A 25,270-nucleotide genomic window follows, 5' to 3' on the forward strand; every position below is an offset into this window, starting at 1 on the left:
TGGTGAACCCGGAGCGCCCTCACGCGGCCAACGTGTCACACTATAAATGGAATGACTAGGAAATTAAACATATTGCAAATGTTATGATGACAGGGAATTTGTTTATTCACAATGGCGTTTTTCTAAAGTAATTCCTATGATTAACCTTTTTACATGTCAAGTCTTTCTAAATAACCCAGTCAAAAACAAAAAGACCATTGACTCGATGAAATGTTGTCATTACATTATTAAAAAACAAGGCAGTAATTATAATGTATGTGTGGGTCAACAAATGTTGACTGGGCAGAGATGCTATATTCCTCAAACAGGAATCTTACAGATTCCTCATACATGAATAGAGCGCTACAACAGAATGAATAATAGCCTAATAACCCAGACACATAAAAATCAAGAATTTTAGCAGAATACTCCAACTTATTAAAAAAAAAAAAACTGTTCATGTTTATTGAATGCCTGTAATACCTTAGGCACAGACTATTCATTTCATATGCTTTTTATAAATTATTGATATTATTCATTTGTCCTTGTTGACCTAATGTTAAACATTTGAATGGTTTAGAGCTGTAATATGGAAGTGCGATGTTCAACATTACTGTTAGTTATGGGTTCTAACTTAAATAAACAAATAAATAACAAAAAATTAAAACAGTGTCAACAGACCAATCTAATTTCTAGTTATTATGCTACGTGGTGCTCTACAAAAATGAAATAATATAAAATAAAAAAAACTTATACAATCAGAAATTTTATAAAAAAAAGTGAAACATGCATGAAAATCCCATGACAGAAAAACTACTGCATGATGAAAACATAAAAATTAAAACATACATACTTGCAATTAACAGAGCGCAAAACAATGACATATTAAACAAAAAGTAGATATATTTTAATATACTGTATATATGTATGAAAAAATATTTACAAAACTGATTTCATATCAGAAAATATAAAACAGAGCACAGGTGTCGTAGAGTTGCTATGGTAACAGGGTAACCTAACTGACACAGAAGTCAACTGCTCTGTGCACAGTTACCAGGGCAACAGGTAAACAAAAAGCTCAGAGACAGGGCAGAGAACATGTCAGCAAGAGGAAAAGAAAGAGCAGAGGAGGAGAACAAGGAGGTTTCCTCAGAGGAGGAGGAGGAGAAGAGGAGTGTTGAGGAGGACTTTGAAGAGGCAGTAAGGGAGGCTGCCTCCTCCACTGCTTCCAGAAGAAAACCTGGACCATCCAGACAGCAAATCATTCCCAAAATCCCAGAGGCAGTGGATGACTTCCTGAGAAACTTCCTCCAGAGGGTCGGCCTGAGACAGACTCTCAACAACTTTGAGGCAGAGTGGTACAGCTCAGCGCAGAAATTCCTGACACATACTCTGAGGATGGGGTCGATGGGCGTCTTGTTCATTCCTGATGCTCTAACACATAGAAAGCTCCTCCAGAGTGAGCTGGAGATAGCCCGCAGAGACACAGACCTGCTCAGGCAGGATGTGCTGGTGTTGGGGGACAGCCTGGTGAGGATGCAGAGGGAGAGGGATTTCCACCGGCTACAGTACCAACGAGTCGCTGAGGACAAAAACAGGCTGATTGAGGACGTCAAACAACTGAAGAAACACCTTGAGTCCTACAAGCCAACACTAAGGCAGCTGGAGGACAAGTATCAAGCAGCTCTGAGGCAGAAAATGTTAATCAGTTTAGAAAAGGACCGAGTTCAAAACATTATAAACCCGAGACAGAATCAGGAAATATCCCAAAAAATGAAAGACCAAAGCATGAAAAGGAGCCACAGCACTGACACATTATCAGCTAAAAGCACCATAAGCAGACATCCCAAGGACACAGAGTTTCCTGTCTACAGTAGCCTGGTGAACCTGGATCAGGTGAAATTTCAAAAATGGAAGAGACCAAGTGCCTTCAGCCTGTCCTACTCCATCAGAGCCCACAAGCTTCCCATCAGCTGCATTGACCTCCATCCACAAAAGCTGATCCTCGCTACTGCCAGTGATGACTGCAGCTGGAGGCTGTGGGTGCTGCAGGCCAATGGAGAGAAGGTGAGGAAAAGGCATTCATGCATTCAAATCTGTAAGAGATGAGATGAGATGAGATGAGATGAGATGAGATCAGATAAAATGAGACAGAATCATATAGGAGATGCAAGGACATGGGATGACATGAGATGAGATATCATATGAGATAAAATGGGATATGAGATGAGATAAGATTACACATGATTAGATGTGTTAACATATGAGATGGGACAATACATGAGATTAAAGTGAATGATAGATGAGATGAGATGAAATTAAATATAAGATGTGATGGAATGACATATGAGATGACATTGGCATATGAGATGAGATGGCACAAGATAAAATCAGATTATGTAAACCGTTAGATGAGATGAGATTACATAAAAGATGTAATGGATTGCGATAAGATGAGACGCAAGAGAAAACTGAATGTTATAAAATTAGAGCTAGGTTGTATACCTCTATGATCCAGTCAAATTACACTTACAAGATACATCCCTGTCTGTGAAAACATGGATGCTTCACATTCATCTTCCCTCTGGCAGCACAGAAGATCTACACCATCAGCACAGTTTCAAGGTGGACACCCAAGATGAGTGTCACCACTTCAGTATATGACCGAATGTCTCCCCTCCTGTTCTTGAGATATGACGTTGAGTAATGGCCAGGAAAGTGCTCTTGCAGAACATTGTGATGTCACAGTGATTTTGACTTTTGACCTTTTGGACATAAAATGTCATCTCTTCATCATTTTATTCTGTTTTATTCTGTGGCCAAAAACATACTTTGTGAGGTCACAGTGACCTTGACCTTTGTCATGGTTCAGATTTGTGCCAAATTTGAGGAAAATCTCAATGCAGTCTTGAGATCCTGCATTCACGAGGATGAAACGGACACAAGGTCACAGTGACCTTGACTTTGACCACAAAATTCTAATCAGTTGACGTTTGTGCCCTGAAGGTGTTATTGAGATATATGGCTTCACGAGAATGAGATGGCTGCAAAGTGACAGTAACCTTGACCGTTGACCACCAAAATTAAAGCAGTTTATTGCTGAGTCCAAGTGGACATTTGCACCTAATTTAAAGAAAAGAAATTCCCTAAAGGCACTTGGGAGATATCATGTGCAAGAGAATGGGCCGGCGCAAAGTCACAGTAACCTTTGACCACAAAATTCGAATCAGTTCATCGTTGAGTCCTAGTGGACATTTGTGCCAAATTTGAAGAATTTCCCCCAAGGTGTTCTTGGGATATCCTGTTCACAAGAATTAGAAGGCCGCAAGGTCACAGTTACCTTGACCTTCGACCTATTACCACCAAAGTCTAATCTGTTCATTGTTGAGTCAAAGTGGACATTTTTGCTTAATTTGAAGAAATTCCAACAAGGCATTCCTGAGATATGACATTCAAGAGAGGGATGGACGTACAACCCGTACACATAATGCCTCAGGCTGCAGTGTCATTAGAAACAGGAGTCAACTAAATCACATAATACTGTTGATGGTTGAGGCTCGCTCTGACTGGCCGATGTACTAAGATGTAATGTTGTGTAATGTATGTTGCCAGGTTGGTCAGATGGTACTGACAGGCGAGGGTCACTCTGATTGGCTGTCGGGCTGCAGCTTTCACCCTGACGGAGCAAAACTGGCAACAACTAGTGGAGACTCTACAGTGAGTTCATCTTCATCACACTAAAACTCTCAATATACTACTGCAACAGTGAACAGCTGGGCGACAGGTTTATGTAAAACCAACATAATATTAGTGTTTTTTTCTGTTTCCATGATCTTCTTGTTTTATGCTTAACTCTCTAATCGTTCCTCCTTCAGGTGCGGCTCTGGGATTTCTCCCGTGGCTGCTGTGTGTTGACGCTGCCTGGTCACACCCAGCCCACCTGGGGCTGCTCCTTCCACTCCTGTGGTCATTTCCTGGCTTCCTGCTCTGCTGACAGAACTGCCAAGCTGTGGGACCTGAACAGCCAGCGCTGCCGCCTCACACTGCGTCGCCACACTGCCTCTGTCAACAGCGTCTGCTTCCTGCCCCTGTCCAACCTCCTCCTCACCTGCTCCGCTGACAAAACCCTTGCCATGTGGGATGCCAGACTGGGTGTCTGCACCACAACCTTCCATGGACACCAGCATCCCTGCAACCATGCCACTTTCAGCTCGGCAAGCAGCATCCTGGCCTCCTGTGACTCCCGTGGCAACATCAACCTGTGGGACAAAAGGAATCCTGCGTTGGCACTGGCCACAGTAGATACTGGGCCACTGGCTGCTAACCAGGTGGCGTTCAGTCCGTCAGGGAAGACGCTGGCTGCCGCTAGCTCTGACAGTCTGGTCAGAGTGGTGGAGGTGGATTCTGGTGTGGTGAGCAGCCTGGAGGGACACAGTGATGGGGTGCAGAGTGTGAGGTTCGACCACAAAGGAGAGACTGTGATGTCAGCAGGGAGTGATGGGATGATTAATGTCTGGGCATGACTGAAAGAAAATGAAAAACTGAAGTGAAACCAGCTGATGATCACATTTTAAAATGTTGCTTCCTTGTGGCAATCATGAAGTTCCCTCACACATATTGTTGACACTAGTACAGATACAACACCTTTTAGAGTTTTAGAATCTATACCAACATGATTCTTTATTGATGGCTTACTCTGGGAAATAAACATTTTCTCAAAGAACATTTACCTTGAACACCTTTCATTTAATACCATTTTAACAACAGAGTAATAATATATTAAGTCTAGAAAAATCATGAATGCTTTTCAAAATTTGTTTCTCCTCTCTGCACCTCGGCTACATCATTGAGGTAACTGTGCCCTGGGAGGATGCTGTGGAGGAAGCCTACGAGCACGAGAGCCTTAACTACGCTGAGCCTGTAGCTGACACTGAGCAACGCGGCTGAAAAGCAAAGGTTTGCCCAGTTAAAGTAGGCTACAGAGGCTCGGTAGGCAAGGCAACTACCAGGCTGCATAAAGACATGGGAATTCGAGGCCAAGCCCAGCGTCAGGCCATCAAAGCCCTCTCTGGTGCAGCTGAACAGGCAAGCCAGTGGCTATTAATTAGGAGAGACACCACTTGGGCCCTGAAATACCACTAACAAATCAGAGTTCAAGGGAATAAAAGCAGAATAACGAGCCCTCTGGGGTGTTGTGGGCCTATCATCAAAACACCAGTGAAACCCCCACCCCTTCCCCCAGCATGACTCCAACTATCACTCACAATGGCAAGTATGTGTAGCAACAATTGACCAGTTAAACTCCATCTCAGTTAAAGTTAAGCACTTTTTTTCTCCTGTTAGTTTCCTCTCTCTCTTCCCTCATCAAAGTGAGGAAGTAGGGGGAGGTAGAATAAATGGCCACAGAGACAACAGGGGAGAATTCTGTTCACAGACATCTCTTCTTGGCACTGCCTTCCCTATGCTCTTTTCTTACTTTTCTATCCATCTAACCCTTTGGCTCCAACTCGGACCCCTGACAGCACTTTCACTCCCACTTACAGTCTCAAGTACTGTATGTGCATCAAGGGATTGTAACATCTAGTCCTAAACCGAACTGTATTTGTTCAAACAACTTTGTTGGAAGTTGTTCTGTCAATGTCTGTATATTTCATACTGCGATTCAGTTTTTGTTGACTACTATGTAGTTTTTGCACACCAACAAAGTTATCTTTGGTGTCATTTTTTCCAACTGGCACTCAGTAACGTAACGACAGTTCTTCACAGTTCTCTCTTGCAGCTTTCTTGGATGCTGTCAGATTGGTTTAAACAAAGTGGATTATCTTGGTGTCAATTTGCTGGAAATGAAAAGTGTTAAGGTTAGTAGAAAATGTACTGATTCGTGGCACACTTTTTAAATAACTGACTTTTTAATCTTTGAGCATAGGGGGAAAGTCTCAAATATTTTCAAGCCAAAAGGCTCAAGTCCAAATGAAATCGAGTTATTGGTGTTAAAGTCCAATGGAGTCTCATTTGTTTTTCTCAAATTGAGGCTAAAATGGTCAAATTTGTGACATGAGTCCAAATCTCTGCTGATGTGTACTACTGTCACAAGAGACAGAGCCTTCACTTTTCATACATTATAAAAATATGTGGTTATGGACACTTAAAGGGCAGTCCACAGACTTCACGCCTGAAGTTCAGTTTGCTGATCATGGTTAGTACTCCTTGAGGAGCTTTGTCAAGAAAATAAACATAACCTTGATGTCATTAGGGTTATCTGGAAGACATCAAATTAATAATTAAAATACCGCATTACAAACTAGGAGTACTTTCTTATGAAGGAGGGAGTGTCTAACAAAACAATGCTATGGAGGGAAATTAAAAAATGTACAATCCAGTGTTTTTAGAGCATGACTCATACAGGAACTAACAGCCAGGATATTTCGGCTCCAGCTGCTTATATTTTGTCTAAAAACTGTCCTTCACAAGGCTCCTAACTTCATGGAAACCAGTCACAGGAGATGAATGTCCTCTTTGGCCTCCCACTAACTTTCACCACACTTCAAGGAAAAAACAAATAAATCTAAAAATGAGCTGACACCATGAAGGTATAAAGCAAGATATGCTTTATTGTGAACTGTTAAAAGACAAATCATCTCAGAGCAACCGGAGAGAAGGCTGCTACATGGAAATAAAAACACTTTGTGTTAACCATTAACACACATCTGGTACAAAATAAATATCTGCTCATGTTTAGGTCATCTGTCTGCCCAAATGCTGACATGGCACTTAAGTGGTTTCGACTTTAAGGCAGAAGAGAAAAACCTGATAGTCTGTCTTCGTCACCTGAAAGACAAAAATGTGAATAAAAATACTGCTAGATCAATAATCTAATTTTCTGTTTCCTCTCCAAATCATACTGAGTATTTCATAAAGTCGAAACAAAGCTAAGAGTCTGTAGGCACAACAGTGTGAGGCTGCAATAATCTTAACACACCAGTAAATACAATACTCGACTAGTTGAGGTTTGTCCAGAGGACAGAGTGTTTGTGTTGTGTTCAGATCATATCTGATGGATGGTAGACATGGGAAAGACTCCCATGTCTACGGCCTGTGAATATTCACATAATTGGATGGTGAAAAAACCATGAATAAAAATACAGTGTACATTCAATTCAGCACTATACCCATTAATCCCAGAAAGTGGTAAATCCTGTACAATGTGAACGCAGCATTATCCTCTGTACAGTGGCCAAAGAAGCCATGGACTTTCATTGTGAGTACGCTGGACACTCATTTTTTAAAAATTCTTATGTAACATTCTAGTTTTTAGCGGCATAATATGCTACATTTCAGCATGTATTATTTAGCATTATGACATGCTAACATGCTAAAGTTTGTATGACATTTAACAACATGTAACATTTACTGTGATTCATGGGTAACATGCTAACATGAACATGTAATATTAAGCATTATAATATGCTAATGCTGGTATGTTCAAATGCAAATGTTAACTTGGTAATGGGGCTTCACTTACAGATGACATGTTAACATTATATTTTGACATGCTCAAGTTAGCATGTCATCATAAACGGCATTGGATGTTAACATGCTAACATTTAGCAAGTTACATGTTATTGTAACAAAAAAAATAAGCAGGTTAATATGCTAACACATTCAACATGCTTAGAATTAGTACTTTGCTAACATGCTAATGAATATTAAAGCTGTCCAACTAGCATTGTGACCCTGCCATGTCCAGAGTCTTGCTGTTAGCCTTTCAGTACAGTAACAAACAATTAGACATTTTATAACCCTTTCATATTGGCACATTCACTTGTCAATTGGACACTTTCACTTCCTCAGCAGCTGAACAGGTGCTTGCAGTATGAGTGCAGTAAGTATGCAGTAAGATGCTGACATTTTGTCTTTCTGGTCATTTCTTCTCTCAGAGGGAGCCTGATGAAACTTTGCAGAGCTCCATTCTCATTTGGCATTTAAAGAGCAACACTGTGACATTAAGATAAAGCCTCTCATTTTTGTGACTTCTACAGAGCTAGATGAAAAGATGGGTAACAGTTTCAGCTCTGTGTACAATGCAGAAATAGGTTCTGGGCATTAGCACCACGACTGGAAGCAGGGGCCTCGCTCCGTTAAATACAAAAAATATCCAACCTCAAAACTTTTAAGCTGTCTGATTTACAAGTTACATCTTTTAAAAAAAAAAATGTAAAAAAGAAATATTGAAACCATCCTCATTTGACTCTGTTCTAGACTGTTCCTTTCATGGACAATGGTTATTTTCCATCTCTGTTATGGTGGTTAAAAACTGCGCTCAAAGTTTCACAGCGTCCTTCACTGTTAACACTTCACATAACTTCAACACACATTTCCTGAATTTCCTCATGAGTCTGGTTTGGCCTCTGCACTGTTATTGTTTACATGAATTGCATTTTTTCACCTAAAATAAAATTCCAGAGCAGACTTCATCCAGAATCATTTGCTGCTTCCTTTTGCTGCTGGACGTGACAGGAAACACTAACTAGATGACAGTGAGAACACTGACAGGAAGTCTCTTTGCTCTTGTAAACAAGCCTTTAGCGTCAGGAGGGTTTCTGCTGAGCGCAGATGAGCCCGTCAGCAGAAGAAGAGGAATACCGTCCTTCATCTTCATCCTTCTCCTCTGCGCCTTTCTCTTCTTTTTCCTCTGTGCGTTTCTCTCTGGGTTCTTCCACCAAAACCTTCAGACGGCTCAGGTGATGCAGAGCTCTGAGAATGGAAATATTCGTCAAAAACAATATTCTTAACTTTACAGCCATGCTAGCAGCTCTCTAAGGTTATACTTAGGCAGGACAGTGCTTCGAGCTAAACATCAACATAATAATATGCTCACAACAATGCTAGAAGGCTGATGTTTAGTCTGAATAATGTTTAACTTGTTCATCATCTTACTTTAGCAGTGCAGCTGAAACATAGCAAAGTACAGCTGAGGCTGTACACATTTGGTGCAAGTCCATTACAAAGATTTTGAGATTTATTTGACGGGATAAGTGACAACAACACAGTAACTCTAATGTTGATGCTGATGTGACAAATCGGGTATGTGATGTGTTCAGTGTCAGTTACCTCTGTAGTGACGGTCCACCTGGAAAACTCTCCAGCTTTGCTTTACCTTCAGGCCTCTGCTGCAAACACAGACTTATTAACATTCTATATATGTAACAAAGCATGTAACAATACAGAGTTAGGTTTGTTGCTCAAAAAGCAGCTGAATGTTGACAGTGGAGCCCTGATATTTGTTCAGGTGCTCTATGTGAATGATGAATAAATGAATAAACCCTATTTAGTGTTTGTTTAATCTCAAACACAAGCTATATTTTTCCTGTAACACTTGTTCCCAAACATGCTGCCTTAATGAGCACACTTCTGGTCAGACTGGTGCTGGTGCTGGTTCATACTTGTTTGACCTCAACTGTCTGCAGCCTGTCAGTGAGTGTTGGAGCTGCTGATGCCTGCGGTTGTCGCTGAAGCTCTGCCTCCACTGCCTGCAGTCTGAACAGCATCTGTTTCAGAGCCTCCACGGGACCAGGCTGCTTAAAGGTGCTGTCTCCATGGAGGCCAGATCCCCAAGCCTGGGAGAGACAGCAAACAGAAGGAGGCACTTTCAGGGGATCATTAATGGAGGTGAATCGATTTATCGGCTGAGCATCTATATTAGCTGATGTTTGCCTTGTTGACTGCCATAGGCCTACAAGATAACATTCACCTATGGCAGTGGCAGATATTTATCTGTTGTTTCGCATGTATTTTAAGCAGGCTAAATGTTGTGCTAGCTGCTAATTCAGAGAAGAATTCACTGGCTGGACACAACTCTGGCATGATGTAAGAGGGCAAAAGGTGCCTTGTACATGTGTGAAAGAAAATGTTGGCCTTGTGGGAGTATGAGATGTTTGATGTGAGATGTTTCTTTGCAGAGGCTCCCTTCCAGAAAAGAGACTGGATACTGGAAATATAATCACCTCCTTTTTCCAGCACTGGCAGAAAAACCTAAGTGCTTCATGCAAAACCATGGAGAGTGAGTGGCTGTTCAGCTCAGTCTCACATCTTAGATGAGAAAAGACATAGAATGAGCTGCAACAAGGCAGAGATGCTCATCTTTGTAAAATAAAAATAAAAATAAAATAAAATAAAATAAAAGGTACCTGTGTTTTTTTCTTTTTATCAATAATATTTGGATGAGGAAGCTCACTGTATGGGAAGACTTTGCCTAAGATGCCCATTTTTGTTTGGTAAGGGGCCCCATGTTCAGTCCCACACAAATTCCTCAGTATTTGAGGGGGTACCGAGAATTTCCTCAGGCATCTCAGGTAAAACACTCTGCTTTGCTGAGTCAGTGTACAGCACCCAGGTCAGGCTCTCATTTGCCATAATAACTAAAAAAACGAATGCTATGCAAGATGGCTGCGCTGTTACAGATTCCAGGTGATTTGCCTAGCTGGTTGTAGATTAGTTTCCTTTGGCATATCTGGCAGTTGAGTTTCTTTGTAGATTCGAAACTATTCCGGATGGTTGACTTTTTCCGACCACTGTATCTGTAAGCCCGTCACTGGCCGTCAAACTGTCAGAGTCACAAAACTAGACCTCTCACTAAATTTAAATGTCCTTGTCTGAGAATAACTAATAATTGATGATGCATAATGAATTCTTTTGAATTACCATTTCTTAATTTATGAGCCATTTGAGTTTATGGAGTAATGGCATAGAAAAACAGAGCACTGAAGTACTGATTTGGAAATTGATTGCCATGGAAATGATGGAAGCATTTGGGTCATCCCTAGTACGTGTCGTAGGAACCACATGTGAAACCAAGTTTAATTTTTACCATCCAGAACACAGAGACTGAGGATGAATGGATGCATGTCCGGGGAGTTTACATCATCCAATGGGGCTCCCCAGGGCTGTGTCCTTTCCCTGTCCTCTACATTTTTTATACCAACAACTGCTGCAGCTGGCATGACAACAAACAGATTATTTTTTTAAATTTCTGATGACTCCATAATAGTTGGTCTCCTCCATGCCGATGAAAACAAACATTAATCTGCAGTTGATGAATTTGTAGACTGGTGTCACTAAATGTTAAAAAAATAAGGACATTGAATTTATTATTGTATTGAATTTAGGCATAAACCTTCAACCTCTCAAAAAACCATCATCAAGGGACAAGTAGTTGACTCTGGAGAAAACTATAAATACCTTGGTTTCATGTCAGTAAGTCTCTTATTATCCTATTATCCTGTCTTGACCCCCTCTCATCTCTGCTGGTTTGGGAATCTCAACATCAAGACCAAAAATGCTCTAAGTAGTATAATGAAAATGAGTAGCAAGATCTTTGGAGTTCAGCAGAGTACTTTATCTGTCCTGTTTCAAAAACAGATAGGAAGGAAGGCTAAAGTCATCCTTTCCGACAGCTCCCACTCCTTATTCTCTGACTTTCAGTTTTTGCCTTTTGGCTCTCAGCACAGATTTCCCCCTGTTGAGAGTAACAGATATATCTACTCTTGCATCCCTACTGTAATCTCTTTTGAATGCTGGACAATGGAAGAGTCTAACTTAGTACTGATGCTACTCTCTTGGGTGGTTGTTATTCTTGTAATGATTATGTGATGATTGATAGTGATGGTGATAGTGATGATGATGATGACCACGTTTTTTTTTTATAGATGTTTATAGATACCTTGGTTGTACAATGTTTGAAACAACTTCACAATGGAGAGATGTTGATCTTGTTGGGAAGAATTCTCTCCGTTTCCTCTGAACGTGGCTGTCTCACGGCACGCTCCCGTTCATTGTGCACTCAATAAAAACTGCCTGGATGTGCAGGATGCCCTGAATACAGCCATGAATAAGGAGGAGGCCTCTGAGGGCTGCGATTCATGTTATTCCATCTCATCTAATCCTCTAAACATATTGACTGATCCGATGAGTGCTTGCCTATATAAGTCCACTTTTAACGTTTTGTTTGCCCTTGGGAACGAGGAGGCTGATTATTGCCTGCTGAATTTCACTTGTCTATTATGCGCTGTACTGACACACTGTCAGGATTGTGTGCCATGTCACTATTCCTTATTTCATTCATTTGTCTGTGATGCAGGACCCTCACTATGTGTTGTCATTTGTCACTATTCATGTTGCTAAGTGTACTGAAACATTAGCAGTTATCAGAAATTGATTTCAGTAAATTAATATTCACAAATGTTAATCCCAGCAATAGTCACCTATTAATGCCATTTTAGCACCTTGTTTCTAACCTCATACTGTATTATGACCATTATTTAAAGTCAGTGTGATTCATTTGTGCCATTAAGGCTACATTTATGGTGAAAGCCTTTTGCTTTCATCCCTTTATTTTTCTATTATTTTTCAGAAACCATATGTCAGTCAAGTCAATCATCAATCGCCCTTACCTGTTAACATCCTTGTGATTGGTCGATAACGATATCATTCATGTGCCTGTGCTGTAACCCCCTGCCTGTACTCATTATTCAATAAAATTCTGAACTTTAAAAATCTGGATTTTGCTTGTGTTTATCCATAAGTGAAGTCAGTGAGTGGTGTTCACATTACCCAGCCAAAAGCAAATTGTTTTCCCTTGTAAGCCATCTTATCCATCTTGCAGGGTCACTGTGCACTTAACTTACCCTTGTTCACTTCAGTTGTTGCTAATCATTCAGTTTACTTCATTATGATTTTTATATTGCAAAATAAAAGTTAACAATAAAGTTAATACAGTGGATCAGTGAAAGGCGATGAGAGAAGGAGGACACAGTAACACCTACCTGAGCTCTTCTGTCAGTCAGAGCCTCTGTGATAGCCCCTGCAACTGCTGCTGAATCCCTGCAGGTTCAATCACACATCATTCAGTGAGTTTACTCATGGTGCAACAGAACTAAGAAAAAAAGGGATTGTCAATAAGTCTTACCTAGAGAATGGAGGACAGTGTGAGGAGGAACAGAGCAGCAGCTCCTCAGTGTTCACTGGACTGACAGCTTCCTCAACATGATCAGTAGGACTGACTACAACAACAACAGATATTCATTAAGAACAAGACAGCACCATGTGGACACAGTATGTGATAAACTCCTTTGATGCAGTGTTGGTGTTATGATAAAGATTTTACTGCTACTGTCTTTCAGATTGTGACAGAAACCAATGGCCAGCACATTTAGACACAAACAAACCTGCATCAAACAACACAACACAAGGCTAACAGACACATCTGTATATGTATTCTACTCTAAGCTGCTTCACGGTCATGTAGTTGTAGTTGACATTCCTTCATTCACTGTAATACTGAGTGAAAATGTACAGGTTTGTAGTGGGAATGGCTTTCCACTGCTGTAGCGTGACTGAAAATGAGGACTGAGCCTGTCTTCAACCTGCTCCCTGCTATCAACAACATCTACAAGCATCAAAAATTTGTATGAGAAAACACAAGATGCTCAAACTGGCCTATCATAGCTTTTCCAGTCTGTATGTGGTATCTCCATAAAGAAGTGACATCCCTCCCCTTCTGGTGAACCACCATAGGCAGGTACGGCAGGTGATGGAGAGACAATTTTTTTTGTTCCCCTTTGATCTGTGCCATCAATTACACATTTGTTTGTGGAACACAGCTAAATTACGTAGCAAGCTAGCTGGTGTTTGTGACATATATCGTGCAAGACAAGAGATGAAGTTTACCGAGTGGTTTCACAAGACAATCTGTGACTGTCTTGGCATGAAACTAGAATTACCACCCTGCAGTCGTAAGCCTCCGCGCTCCAGTTAAGTTTTTCTTATTCACAGCCATGTCTGTGAAAACATGGATGCCTCACATCCATCTCCCCCTGACAGCACAGAAGATCTATACAGTCAGCACTGTTTTAAGGTGGACACCCAAGCTTAGAGTCACCAATTAAGTATCTGACCAAATATTTCCTTCTCTGTTCTTGGGATATAACGTTGAGTAATGGCCAGAAAAGTGTTTTTGCGTAACACTGTGATGTCACAGTGAAGTTGACCTTTGACCTTTTGGATATAAAATGTCATCACTTCATTATTTTATCCGATTAGAAATTTGTGTGAAGTTTGTCATAATTAGCATATGAGTTCTTGAGTTCTGGCCAAAAACACATTTTGTGAGGTCACAATGACCTTGACCTTTGACCACAAAATTCTAATCAGTTTATTCTTCAGTCCACATGGATGTTTGTGTCTAATTTAAAGAAACTGCCTTAAGATATTCTCGAGATGTCACATTCACAAGAATGACACAGATACAAGGTCACACTGACCTTGACCTTTGACCACCAACATCTAGTCAGTCCATCACTGAGTCCAAGTGAATGTTCGTGCCAAATTTGAAGAAATTCCCTCGAGCTGTTCTTGAGATATCGCATTCATGAAAATGAGACACACAGGGTAACCGCAACCTTGACATTTGACCCTTGACTCCCAAAAACTAATTAGTTCATCGGTCAGTCCAAGTGGCCATTTGTGCCAAATTTGAAGAAAGAAAGAAAATCTGAAGAAAGAAAGAATTTCCCTTTAGGTGCTCTTGAGCTATCGTGTTCACAAGGATGGAACGAACGGACGGACGGACGGATGGACGGACGGATGGACGGACGGACGGACAACCCTCTGGCCATAGCTATCGCTGGTGTGAAGGCATAAAAAAGTTAGCTGTCTTTTACCGTTGACTACTGTACATATTTTTTTTCTGAAATAAGGTCCAATGAGGGACACTGGAAGGGGAGCGACATCTTCTCTCCATGGCTGCAACCCCAGCGTTTGGAGAGGTGCATATCAGCTAATGCGTTACTTCCATTGCATGGTTTGACTCCACTTGCCTCACTTTTGGAACCAGATCCTTTCCTCTATTTGATTTTCCACTGCAGATCATACCCCATCAGTGTATGCGGAATTTTCAGCTGTTTGTTTCAGCGATGCCACATGAAATTACTGTGACATACTCCGCGTGAAACTGCAGTGACATCATCTTTAATGCAACAAAGACCACGTTGCTCCATGCAGCTCTCACTAAATTCTTTCATCTGCAACCCAACAGAGGAATGACTGATCATTTTGTCTAGCTTTTTGAGCTGCCATTTTTATAAATCTGACTGCACAAAAAGATTGTGACCATGATTCATGGTAGCGTTGTAATTTAAAAATAATGGGTTTGTGCAGGATGTCCTGTGTCATGCTAGGGTCTATTTTTTCTGTACAATAAGTGGTCTGTAGTGATTTAACTCCACCTTCTAGCATCAGCGCACTTGAAACCTCGGCCAAGGTGGTACAAAATAAAGTACCAGGAACTTGCAACAACTTTGGCCAACAGACAGAAAAAGAAAAAAAAAGAACAGTTCCAAGCAAGTCAAGTTGAGCTGTGTTGTGCCATACTGTGCAGTGGAAACAAGGCTTAGGTAAGATACATGTGAGGCTACACAGCTACAGTGTAATTATCCCTTAATACAGATGTGTAAATTAATCTTCAGGTGTTCTAGTCTGTAAAAACTGCCACACCCAAATTTTGACTCTGAACACGGACTCTGGCTGCACATTAACCCCTCCTCTCTCTTCTTATATTATCTCCTTGTACGTAGTATACTGTTTACCATCTAAACAAGGGAAAATGCAATAAATAAATATATAAATCAAGCTTCACAGTGAAAGCCACACAATGATGTCTCTTTGCTTCCTCAGATAAACTGCAGCTGGAAGCTTTTTACTGTAAAGCAGCTGCGTTGAGTATGTTTGAATTAGCCACCAGTGTTACCTTGTTGCTCAGTTTACTCTTCTTGGACATGAACTGTATTTATTGTTTTGTTTGCCTCACAGTGATCAGGACAATGTAGCGCAACGAGCACCTTTTTGGAAAATTGTCCTGCTGCAGACATCAAGCTGATATGAGATGGAGAACAAACTCCAAGCAAACCTTTACAACAACTTGTTTGTGATTTGTTTATGTTATCTGAGCAGTGTGTGTGCTCATTTGGTACTGCCTGTGTCTGTTATGTCCTAGACATTAGCTTTGTTGCTTACAACTGTAAGCAACTGGTTGAGTCCTGGTCTCACCTGGATCTGCGGGACAGTCTGCTCCTCCATAACTCTGAGACAGACGGTTCAACACCTGGTCCGCCTTCTGGATCAGAGACTCAATCCTGTTGTCTGACAGGAGGAAAAACACAAACAGTAAAAACATAACTGTGGGCCTATAAAACACATTTGATGTACAACAATTTGTCTTTCTACCTCTGAACAGAGTTTCCATGACGTCAGAGCTGTTTCTCTCTGCAGCGAGTAGAGAAATCTCTTCAGCAAACTGAAGCCTCAGATCTCTGAGAGTCTGCTGGCTATCACCCTGGAAACACAAACAAACACACAGATAATCACTTAAATATCTGGGCGTGCAAGGTCATTCTTGACACTGGGAACAGTAGTGTGTGACAAAATAATCTCTATTTAAAGGTACTTCCATGCTTTTTCAGTCAGTGTTGTGACAGTTTTATTGAGTGACTATTTTATTTTATATTACCTTTTTTTTAGTCAACTCAAGGGAACAAAAAACAACACAAAGGATGCACAAATAACACACTTATACAGCCTCAAATAAATAAAATTGATCAACCAAACACCATTTTTCTCCTTTTTTTTCACATTTATATTTTCACAAGAACACACAATGACAAGTCAATACACCAATGTCCATTCACCAATCAAAAGTTCAGAACCAAGGAAGAGTGATATTAAACAAATCAGTCAGTATAGTCTTTTTTCTTTTCAGGGCATGAAGAGAGTCACTCTTGGTATTCAAAGAGAAAAAAATGAATGAATGCGTGAATAAATGTAGTGGAGAAGGGACAACCGGGGTAATGATCAGCTGATGATTGTTTCAGTATGCGTTTTTCCGTTGTGTCTGTCCCGGTATGGATTATCCGTTCCGTCCGTAGTGGCAGAGGAAATACGAGGGACTAGCTACCTCAGCTTTTTGCCTGAGCTGCTGCAGGGTGCGGACTAAACGGGCGAGATACTTCAGTCAACCAGAGTAGACTTGTGCCTCTTTCTCTTTTTGAGACGCTGCGTGACATCATCTTTTAAGGCCACGGGTGGCCAGGGGTAACAGGCGACGCTACATCAGACGGCAGCACAGGAGGGATTTTTTTTTTTTTAAGCTCGTTACAGTGTGTTTACATGACATTAGAGAAAATCGATTTATTGCGGTTGTCTGACTAAAACAGGACTTTTAAAATACATGTAAACATGTTAGTCCGACTGAAATCGTACTAAATCAAATTTCTCAAAGTCGGACTAACACACCCAGATAATGGGATTGGGAGTTGAATTGTATACAGTCAATTGGACCCAAACTGGCTCTACTGCTCTACAGTTTTTACCCTGGGCTTTGACCCAGAAGTTGAATAGCATTAAATGCATAATAGAGGAAGAAGCCGATAACACCATGGTGAAATCTACATCCAGAGCAGGTCCAATCATAACAAGCTGAAGGGGAGCATATCACCACCTATCGTAGCGCAACTGGACATACTTCAGTCAATGAATCAATTCCCTCCCGTGCTAGTATACTGGGACAAGGATTGTAGTCCAATTAAATGGCCTATTTGAGCTATGACTCTAGCTCTACTTAACTGTGCATGTATACATACTAACTACTAAGTGTTTTCCCTAGGTTGACTTTGCTCTGGCAGATGGGCCAGGGGATGTGGGATGCGCTGAAACAACAGTCATTGTAGCACCTACCGCCACATCAAATTCTGTCCTCAAATCTAATACTTCAAATTTCTTTCAGCAGTTACTTTTCGAAAGTCACATGAACCACTTTTCACATCGTTATAAATTAGATCGACCGCACAACACTCGTTTAAAAAAGAAAACAGACCCCTTGTTAACCTGTTATTTCCTTCTTCAAAACAGTGGTGAAGAACACCAGGGCCCTTTTTTAGAAAGCAGGTTTACTAAAAAACTCTGAGTTAGTTAATCCTGAGATGAGGGAAACTCTGGGTTTTCCATTTCAAAATACGTGGTAACTTACCACAGTAACTGACTCTGTGAACCTAATCTGCTCGATGGCAGGTTATGTTTGGCCTATTGAGGGTTTCTGTTGCTACGTCTGTACAATTATAAAAGGAAACAATGCTTTTTATGAGCATTTAGCCGCATCTCACAGACTTCTTCAGTGAATGGAGACTGACGTTACTACCTGTTATTACATGAGTGATAGGAATAGGTAGTTCCACAATTAAGTCACATGATGACACCTGAGCCAGCTTCCGCTACTAATGAAGACTGTGAGATGCAGCTGAAAGCTCCGTAACAGCCAGTAAGCTGACATTGAGGAGGGATTATTTTGTCACACATCATGAAAAATAAATGAGTCTAGATCCTCCACCTATATAAGAAAAGTGTTAAACACATTTTCTTGACTCAGGACAATTCTGCCACCCTTTTTCAGGTCAGAAACAGTTCATCAGACATCATGAGCTGCCGTCTGATCAAACTGAAAAGTTCACACTTTGATTCTGTTCTCTCACCTTTGCAGGTGTCTGGTCGGGATCTTCATCCTCCAACTCTGCCACCCAGGATGGAGCTCCTCTTCTGGGAGATACAGGTGGAAGAACACCTGGAAGAGCAACAACAAAAAGCAGAATGATTGTTTGATACTAAAAATATTCCACATCATTAATATTTTTTTAATGGGAAAGTTATTAGTATTATTTGCTTAAAAAAAAGGAACTGTTTTTCTTGATGATGATGATGATGATGATGTTATACTCGCAATGGTCTGTTTGTTGAGCCCTATCCCTCTTACTACCTGTTATGCCTGTCAAGCTTCTTTTCTTGCACAGCACATATGCAGTTTACAATAACTGTGGCAGAGTGACTGCTCACATTTCACTGGCATTAAAAAAAATGTTTTCAGTTCTCATCAATTCTCAATTTCACAAAAAAAAAAGACAAAAGCAGCTTCTCATTTCTGCTCTGAAAACAGTTTTGGGTGAGTTTTAGACCAGCTTTGAAGAACCACAAACTCCAGACTCATGTCATCATTCTACTCTTGATACCTTGGTTATCCCAGTCCAAAGAACACAGCACAGGACCAGCTTCAATAAAATGGGAACATACTACACAGTGGATGGGCTTGTTTTGAAGTGGACTTCTTTCATGTAAAAATTCCCAGAAACTAATGCAGTTAGTTAATGATGTGCTCCTTGGCCTTGGAATTAATGGTCACTTATTAGGGTTGGGACGACTAGACAACTATATCGACTGGCTGGGGGGGTGGGGGTTCCTTCTGTTTTGTTAATGTATTGGTCTGCCTGTTCAGCAGGCAGCTGGCACAGTGCTAAAACAAAGTGCAGACATAGCTCTGGCTACTCAGTGACAGGCTCTTGTTCAGCGAGCTAATGCAGTAGCACAAGGAGTCCAGTATGGCAGAGAGAAACAGCTGGGAAAAAAACATGTAGAGTCAGCATATTTTTACATCTAACTCTGTGAATTAAGGGTTTATTTCAACCAAACCAGACCAAATGTTGAAACAGTGTAATGATGATCAAAGGCAATTTTGAGTTTTATGTTTAAGTTTTATGTTGTCTCTGTCAAGTTTGAATTTAGTGTGTTTTATGATGAGTTAACAAAGCGTGTTGCACACACACCTGCAGGAATATATCGGCAATTACCAGTTGTCAGGCTGACTGCTGTTAGAAAATTTAAACATATTGCCCAACTCTATCAGTTACTGAATCTGCTTTTGTGTCTGGAGCTTCCTGTCTACAACAGGCTCGAGACTCGCACTTGCTGAGGACTTGGTTCAGATTAATCTGATCCCAATTGATTCAGCAGTGGGAACCTCTTGCGACTGCATGACTTTGCTGATGTTGACCCCACCAGGGTTCGTACCTGGACCTTCCGCATGGAAGCCCAGTACTCTAATCACTACACTAGTGCGGCCCCCCAACTCTACCATTTACTACTGTTAGTAAATTACTTAGCTGGATATGCAAACAAACGCAGCTTATGTTAAAGCAGACAAACACTTTTGATTCTTTCCTTACAATTTTCAGTTTTGGAAAGACTAAAGAAGGATACAGACATCTAGCTTTGTATGCTGTTAGTTCATTAGGGCCCGTGTCCACATAGCATTTTTTTGTCAGCGAAAAAGCGCTGGCAGAGCGCTGGGGAGCGTTTCAACACAGCGCTTTTTTAATGACGTGCTGCGCATGGGATTTGTTTCTACGACAACAATATCTTGACACTAACATCAGCCAGATAGCTAATGTGATACTACATTAACAGAGGGTTGACTACACAGTCAACTTCAAGCTTACAAAGCCAGCTGTAATAAAAGCACAGCACCCACCAGCAACATCCAGTGACAGCCTGCTCCAAAAAAATGACCTTTTCTGTCTTTGTTGAGACAGTCCACTACCCTGAAAATCCAGAGTTCTCGCGAGAGCACAATTTGAATTTGCTCAGCGAGTCACTCTGGCAATCGGTAATGATGCTCATTACCTATGCCCATGAAACCGAGCTGCACCAATCACATCGGTGTATCTGATATAGGCGGGCCAGAGACAAGCTAAACAGATGACGACAGCGCTGCGACGACGAAGTCCAGAATCAGTCAGTAAACACTGCAAGATGGCTACGGATGAACACCAGTTGTTTGAAACGGCTTTGGCCGCTACAATGAACGAGTTAGACTTGGCTTTTTCTCTAAAAGAGGAACAGAAGACGGTGCTCGAATCTTTCCTTTGCAAGAAGGACATTTTTTCTTTTTTGCCGACCGGATACGGCAAGAGTCTAATCTACCAGTTAGCTCCGCTGGTAGCTAAGCGTATACATCACCCCGTGAATTGTTCTGATTGGTCGTAGTGTCATCCAGTTGCGTGCAGTGATATTTACAAATGCATGCTTGGTGCCGCCCCTCGAGTTGGGCCATTTTCATTACTCATGGCCAGACCCTAAATCTTTCTAGATTAGGGTCTGGATTTCCAGGCTAACAGTACACAGTAGCCCTGCAAATGAAGCAGCAGTGACATCACCAGTGCCTTTATGAAAAGTTCAGATTTTCAACTTAAAGAGCTCAAAGCAGTTGCACAGAAAAGGCGGCGCACTCTGAGAAAACAAACAAACAAACAAACAAACAAAAAACCCCTTGCTCTCCAGGCGGCCGGCTCCAGCTCCTTATTTGGGAACAATTGGAAAAAACAAAAAAAAAAAAGGATACTGGTGCTGAAAAAAAAAAAAAATGTGGACACAGGCCCTTAGTCTACATTTCTACATTCTGCTCCTGGGGAGCTACTGCCCTGCATGTTTTAGGTCTCTACTCTACTCATCTGATTCAAATTATCTGCTCATTATCAAGTCCTTGAAAAGCTTCAGGGGCTTGATAATGAGCAGATTATTATAATCAGTAAAGTAGGGAGAGACACAAAACATGCAGGGCAGTAGCTCTTAACACGCAGGGTTGGGGACTACATTCTGAAAACATGTGCACCATTTTTGTTTTGAAGCTCTTGCACTCTCATATTTATACTTTTTGCTAATTAGATGACAGAGTAATGCTGTAGTGCCAAGTGGGTTCAGTAACACAGAGGGATGTGCAATGTGTATTGGTGGCATGCAGGGGGTGTTGTACCGTGGTCATCCCACAGTTCTGACTCTGTGAGTGGTGGTGGCTCGCTGATATCACACCATTGGATCCAGGCTGGGTACTTTAGGTCCGCCACGCTGGTGATTCCTGAACAGTCCATGTCGGTCTTGTTACTGGTGAACCAGCGAGGGAGGTGGAGGGACGAAGATGGCTCTGCCCACTCTGACCTTCCCACTCTGTGTGCAGACTGCTAGAGACAGAAGGAGTGAGAAGAGAGGTTCACTACAGTCCTACTCTGAGTCAGTTTCAAAAACACTAATACATGTTGATGATTGTCACCTTATAGCAGCTGACTGAGGGGATATCAACATCTGGATTCAACATGGCTGCCTCTGGTCTTTCTCTGCACCTGGACAGGAGGGGAAAGTAATGAAATGTGAAATGTAATGCAGATCTTGTACAGGACAGAACAGAGATCTTTCAGAAACGTCCCAAATGAAACAGATAATGGCCAACAGCATGAACCTGGAACTCCTTGGCATCCTGGTTGGATGAGGGTGGTGATGGTTCGGTCGGGGAGCAGGAAGACTGCTGCTGAGTCTGTCCCAGGTTCTGTGTGTTGGTCTGGACAAGGGGCAGGGCTGGGAGGCTCCAGACCGGGACAGGAGGCCTGGATCAGCAGATGAGACAAGTCAAAGAACTGAAATAGGCGGAGATATGGGTGATGTAAGATTTTTGATGAAAGCGGAGGTGGGAGTGGCATGTTTAATGACCTCATGTGATGGCAATGGTATGGGTAAAACTTTTAGTGACCTCAGATAAAGGTGGAGGTGTGTGATGTGTTAACAGACCTTGCATGAAGGCGGAGGTGTGAGTGATGGGCATCGAGCCATCGTAAGGGATAGACAGCAGCTCGTCTGTCGTCATTGAGAGTCTGTCTCGGTTGCTGCGGTGATGGAGAGAGCTGACGGGGAGGTTCAGGAAGTCCAGCTCCCTGTCTGTCAAACGCTCCCTAAGAACTTGGAGACAAAAACACATAAAGGCATTGACATGCAGATAACCTGATACACACTGTAATGAAATAAACTTATTTACTTGATGAATATGGTGACCTACCATCTCTGTTTCTGAGCATGCTCACTCTGGGTCTGCATGGTGTGGAGGGGGAACTCTGAGGCAGAACCAGTTTTCCTGTTAACGACTTGCTGTTCTGACGACTTCTCTCAAAGTCTGCAATGTAGGCATCCAGCGCCGCTGTGGCTGAGTCATAGTTCTGCATTCAATCAATCGATAAGCATGTGTACTTTAATTTAGTCAGTCCAGCATCATAAAAAATTTGTCAGCCAGCAAGACAGGAATCCTAGATGCATAACTGCAGGGCAGTGTAAAGCAGCTGGAGGGATTTTAACTTGAAGCACTGAAGTCATTCAGAAATTAACAGAAATTTAAAGGTACCATTCCTTTGATCTTTACAATGCTCATTTTCTTTATCTCTAACCCAGTGCAGAACTTCCATTTACAATTTGCATTCCATTGGTCTACAACATAGCAACATGATTTTGTCTGGATGACTGTCTGCCAAAATTGGATCAGTTATCATTACAAGACAGAGGATAAAGACAGGCATATCCTCTCCACAGTAATCACTGCTGAAGAAACCAGTAGAAACATTAAAAGCAGAGTGAACCTTGTGTTTATATCCAAAGGTGGCGTTGTGTTCAGAAGCCTGCAGGCTGCTCCTCAGGTGACCTGAGCTTGAAAGTAGTGAGGTCACCGTCGACTCAGGAGATAGTAATTCACCAATCAAGCAGCTGGACTCCATCTAGACAAAAAAACAAACAACTTTTGTAACAAAATGTATCAACACGTATGATCCTACAACTGATATTCCTTAACAGGTCATACAGGCTGACGGACCACAGGCTGTGAAGCCACATAGCTTATGTTACCAGTGACGCATTTGTCAGTTTTTCCCATCACTAATTCGAATGCTAGGAGTGAAATTCAGACACACACTGATATGCTAGCTAACCATGAACTGACAACCACTCAGAATAAAAGACAGTGTGTTGTCGAGTGATTTTGGCCTAGCTGTTTGTCTGTCAGTTTCGAGCTTGTGTTATTTTGACGTAAGGAGAGCCTGACTGGGGGTTTGTTTCCCAACTTGGCTTTAGCCTAGCTAACTAGCTAATGCTAGCTAGCTAAACAACGACCAAAACACAAGCAAAGCAAACAATAACGTTATCGTAAAAGGCCATACATACATTCAGAAATTAGAAACGTTGACATTAAGTGTTTTATATAACGGTGGTTTAACGTTCGTGTATATACACTGTTTATAACGCCCATCGCAACTGTGCTGACTTTATTGTCGAAGTCTCAAAAGTGAACTTAGCAGTAACGTTACTATCAGGGTAAAACAAGAATTGAAATATTTCTATCAAAGCCGTGAATCCGTATCAGACGAAAATATACACTTACATCTTCAGTCCATAATGCCTCCTTTTCCTTCAGTATATTTCTTGTCCAGCCGTCTGTATACAGTGACTGTTCAAAGCAGTATATTATTCAAGGCTCCCGGGTAAGGTGAAAGCTAACTCACTTAGCTGGTCTGGAGTCAGTTTAGCACAGTTGGTTTCCGCCGGAGACTTTACGACCGAACACCATTCAAAAATCTGGTAATAAAGTATATTCATGGTTATCAGCGGAGACATACACGGCCCATATTTCTGAAAACATGGATGCTTTATACACTTCATTCACCGCGTTTTTGCATAACAATATGACGTCAAAGTGAATGGATTTGTGAAGTATGAAATTTCATCACTTCATCATTATATCTTACTGGACGTTTGTGTGAAATTTTGTCATAATTACCATATAAATTCTTGACTTATGGGCCACAACATGTTTTTGGGGTTGTTTTTTACTGAGACATTGCTGCCTTTTCAACGTGGATTAAGCCTCAAAAACTGGGTAATTAAAGCCAAAATATTATCTTTCCCTATTAACCAAGTGGTTTTTGTGCTTAAACCTATCTATGCATTAACCACAACGTTGCTGAAACGTAAAATTACAAGTTTTCCGCTCCACATACAAATGTAACGCATTTGTGTTTTGCAGAATTGTACAATGCCAACATTTTGACTTGGTTGCTATATTTCAACATCAGGAATTCCATCTTATTCATTCATTCATTCATCTTCTAACCGCTTCATCCTCTTGAGGGTCGCGGGGGGGCTGGAGCCTAACAGACAACCATTCACGCGAATTCCATCTTATATATAGGCTTATATGTGTTTTTATATGTTCCCCATTTCTCCCCCTTTTCCACAGAGCCTTGTCATCTGCAAACACTAACTCTTCCCATATCCACTTGCACATTTACAAATGTATCATTTATTATCAAAATAAAGCAGGGCTGACAAGACTCCACTGCAGAGGTGTTCCATGCGCTATAGTTCTGACCCAGCTTTAACCTCAATAGATATTCCACTTAAAAAAACATCTTGCCCCTGCCCAAGAATCCAACTCTAACCTCCACTTTCGGCACTTCACAGCATCACTGTTATCGCTGGTTGCCCTCGGATCTTCTTCCTCTCACCACCTCTTCCCACTCACTCTCATTCCTTTCATCACTACAGTTTCACTCTT

General features: G+C 41.4%; 2 protein-coding genes across 7 annotated transcripts; one reads left to right on the forward strand and one right to left on the reverse strand.

The window, feature by feature from the left end:
* The first annotated feature begins 1,056 nt into the window (after window positions 1–1,056).
* Window positions 1,057–4,707, forward strand: LOC125905935 (sperm-associated antigen 16 protein). The gene is made up of 3 exons (XM_049604263.1): window positions 1,057–2,046; window positions 3,592–3,696; window positions 3,855–4,707. Exons 1-3 carry the CDS (start codon window positions 1,078–1,080, stop codon window positions 4,500–4,502), a joined length of 1,722 nt encoding a protein of 573 aa, XP_049460220.1. The 5' UTR covers window positions 1,057–1,077; the 3' UTR covers window positions 4,503–4,707.
* A 664-nt stretch (window positions 4,708–5,371) lies between these two features.
* lg18h18orf54 (linkage group 18 C18orf54 homolog) lies at window positions 5,372–24,334 on the reverse strand. 6 transcript variants are annotated; one of them, XM_049604520.1, is made up of 15 exons: window positions 24,098–24,334; window positions 23,304–23,438; window positions 22,733–22,889; window positions 22,468–22,635; window positions 22,142–22,286; window positions 21,956–22,025; window positions 21,662–21,866; window positions 18,555–18,643; window positions 16,258–16,366; window positions 16,081–16,173; window positions 12,944–13,037; window positions 12,801–12,858; window positions 9,432–9,596; window positions 9,091–9,146; window positions 5,372–8,733 (listed from the first exon to the last, which is right to left on the reverse strand). In XM_049604520.1, the coding sequence occupies exons 2-15, from the start codon at window positions 23,436–23,438 to the stop codon at window positions 8,568–8,570; spliced, it is 1,710 nt and encodes a 569-aa protein (XP_049460477.1). In that variant the 5' UTR covers window positions 24,098–24,334; the 3' UTR covers window positions 5,372–8,567. The 6 variants fall into 6 exon arrangements, with proteins under 6 accessions (XP_049460477.1, XP_049460476.1, XP_049460478.1 ...); XM_049604519.1 differs by having other exon boundaries at window positions 9,091–9,149; XM_049604521.1 differs by having other exon boundaries at window positions 9,423–9,596; window positions 21,662–21,863; window positions 24,098–24,333.
* Window positions 24,335–25,270: the final 936 nt, after the last annotated feature.

Source organism: Epinephelus fuscoguttatus, linkage group LG18, assembly GCF_011397635.1.
Source record: "Epinephelus fuscoguttatus linkage group LG18, E.fuscoguttatus.final_Chr_v1".
Classification (NCBI taxonomy): Eukaryota; Metazoa; Chordata; class Actinopteri; order Perciformes; family Serranidae; genus Epinephelus; species Epinephelus fuscoguttatus.

What these genes read in the sequence shown, in the direction of transcription:
- LOC125905935 (XM_049604263.1), top strand. Translation starts at nt 1,078, where the DNA reads ATGTCAGCAAGAGGAAAAGAAAGAGCAGAGGAGGAGAACAAGGAGGTT. An exon ending in TGCAGGCCAATGGAGAGAAG is followed by an intron (nt 2,047 to 3,591) that starts GTGAGGAAAAGG and finishes GTATGTTGCCAG; the next exon opens with GTTGGTCAGATGGTACTGAC. An exon ending in CAACTAGTGGAGACTCTACA is followed by an intron (nt 3,697 to 3,854) that starts GTGAGTTCATCT and finishes TTCCTCCTTCAG; the next exon opens with GTGCGGCTCTGGGATTTCTC.
- lg18h18orf54 (XM_049604516.1), bottom strand. Translation starts at nt 23,438, where the DNA reads ATGGAGTCCAGCTGCTTGATTGGTGAATTACTATCTCCTGAGTCGACG. An exon ending in CATGGAAACTCTGTTCAGAG is followed by an intron (nt 16,174 to 16,257) that starts GTAGAAAGACAA and finishes TCCTCCTGTCAG; the next exon opens with ACAACAGGATTGAGTCTCTG. An exon ending in GGTGGACCGTCACTACAGAG is followed by an intron (nt 8,734 to 9,090) that starts GTAACTGACACT and finishes TTCCATTCTCAG; the next exon opens with AGCTCTGCATCACCTGAGCC.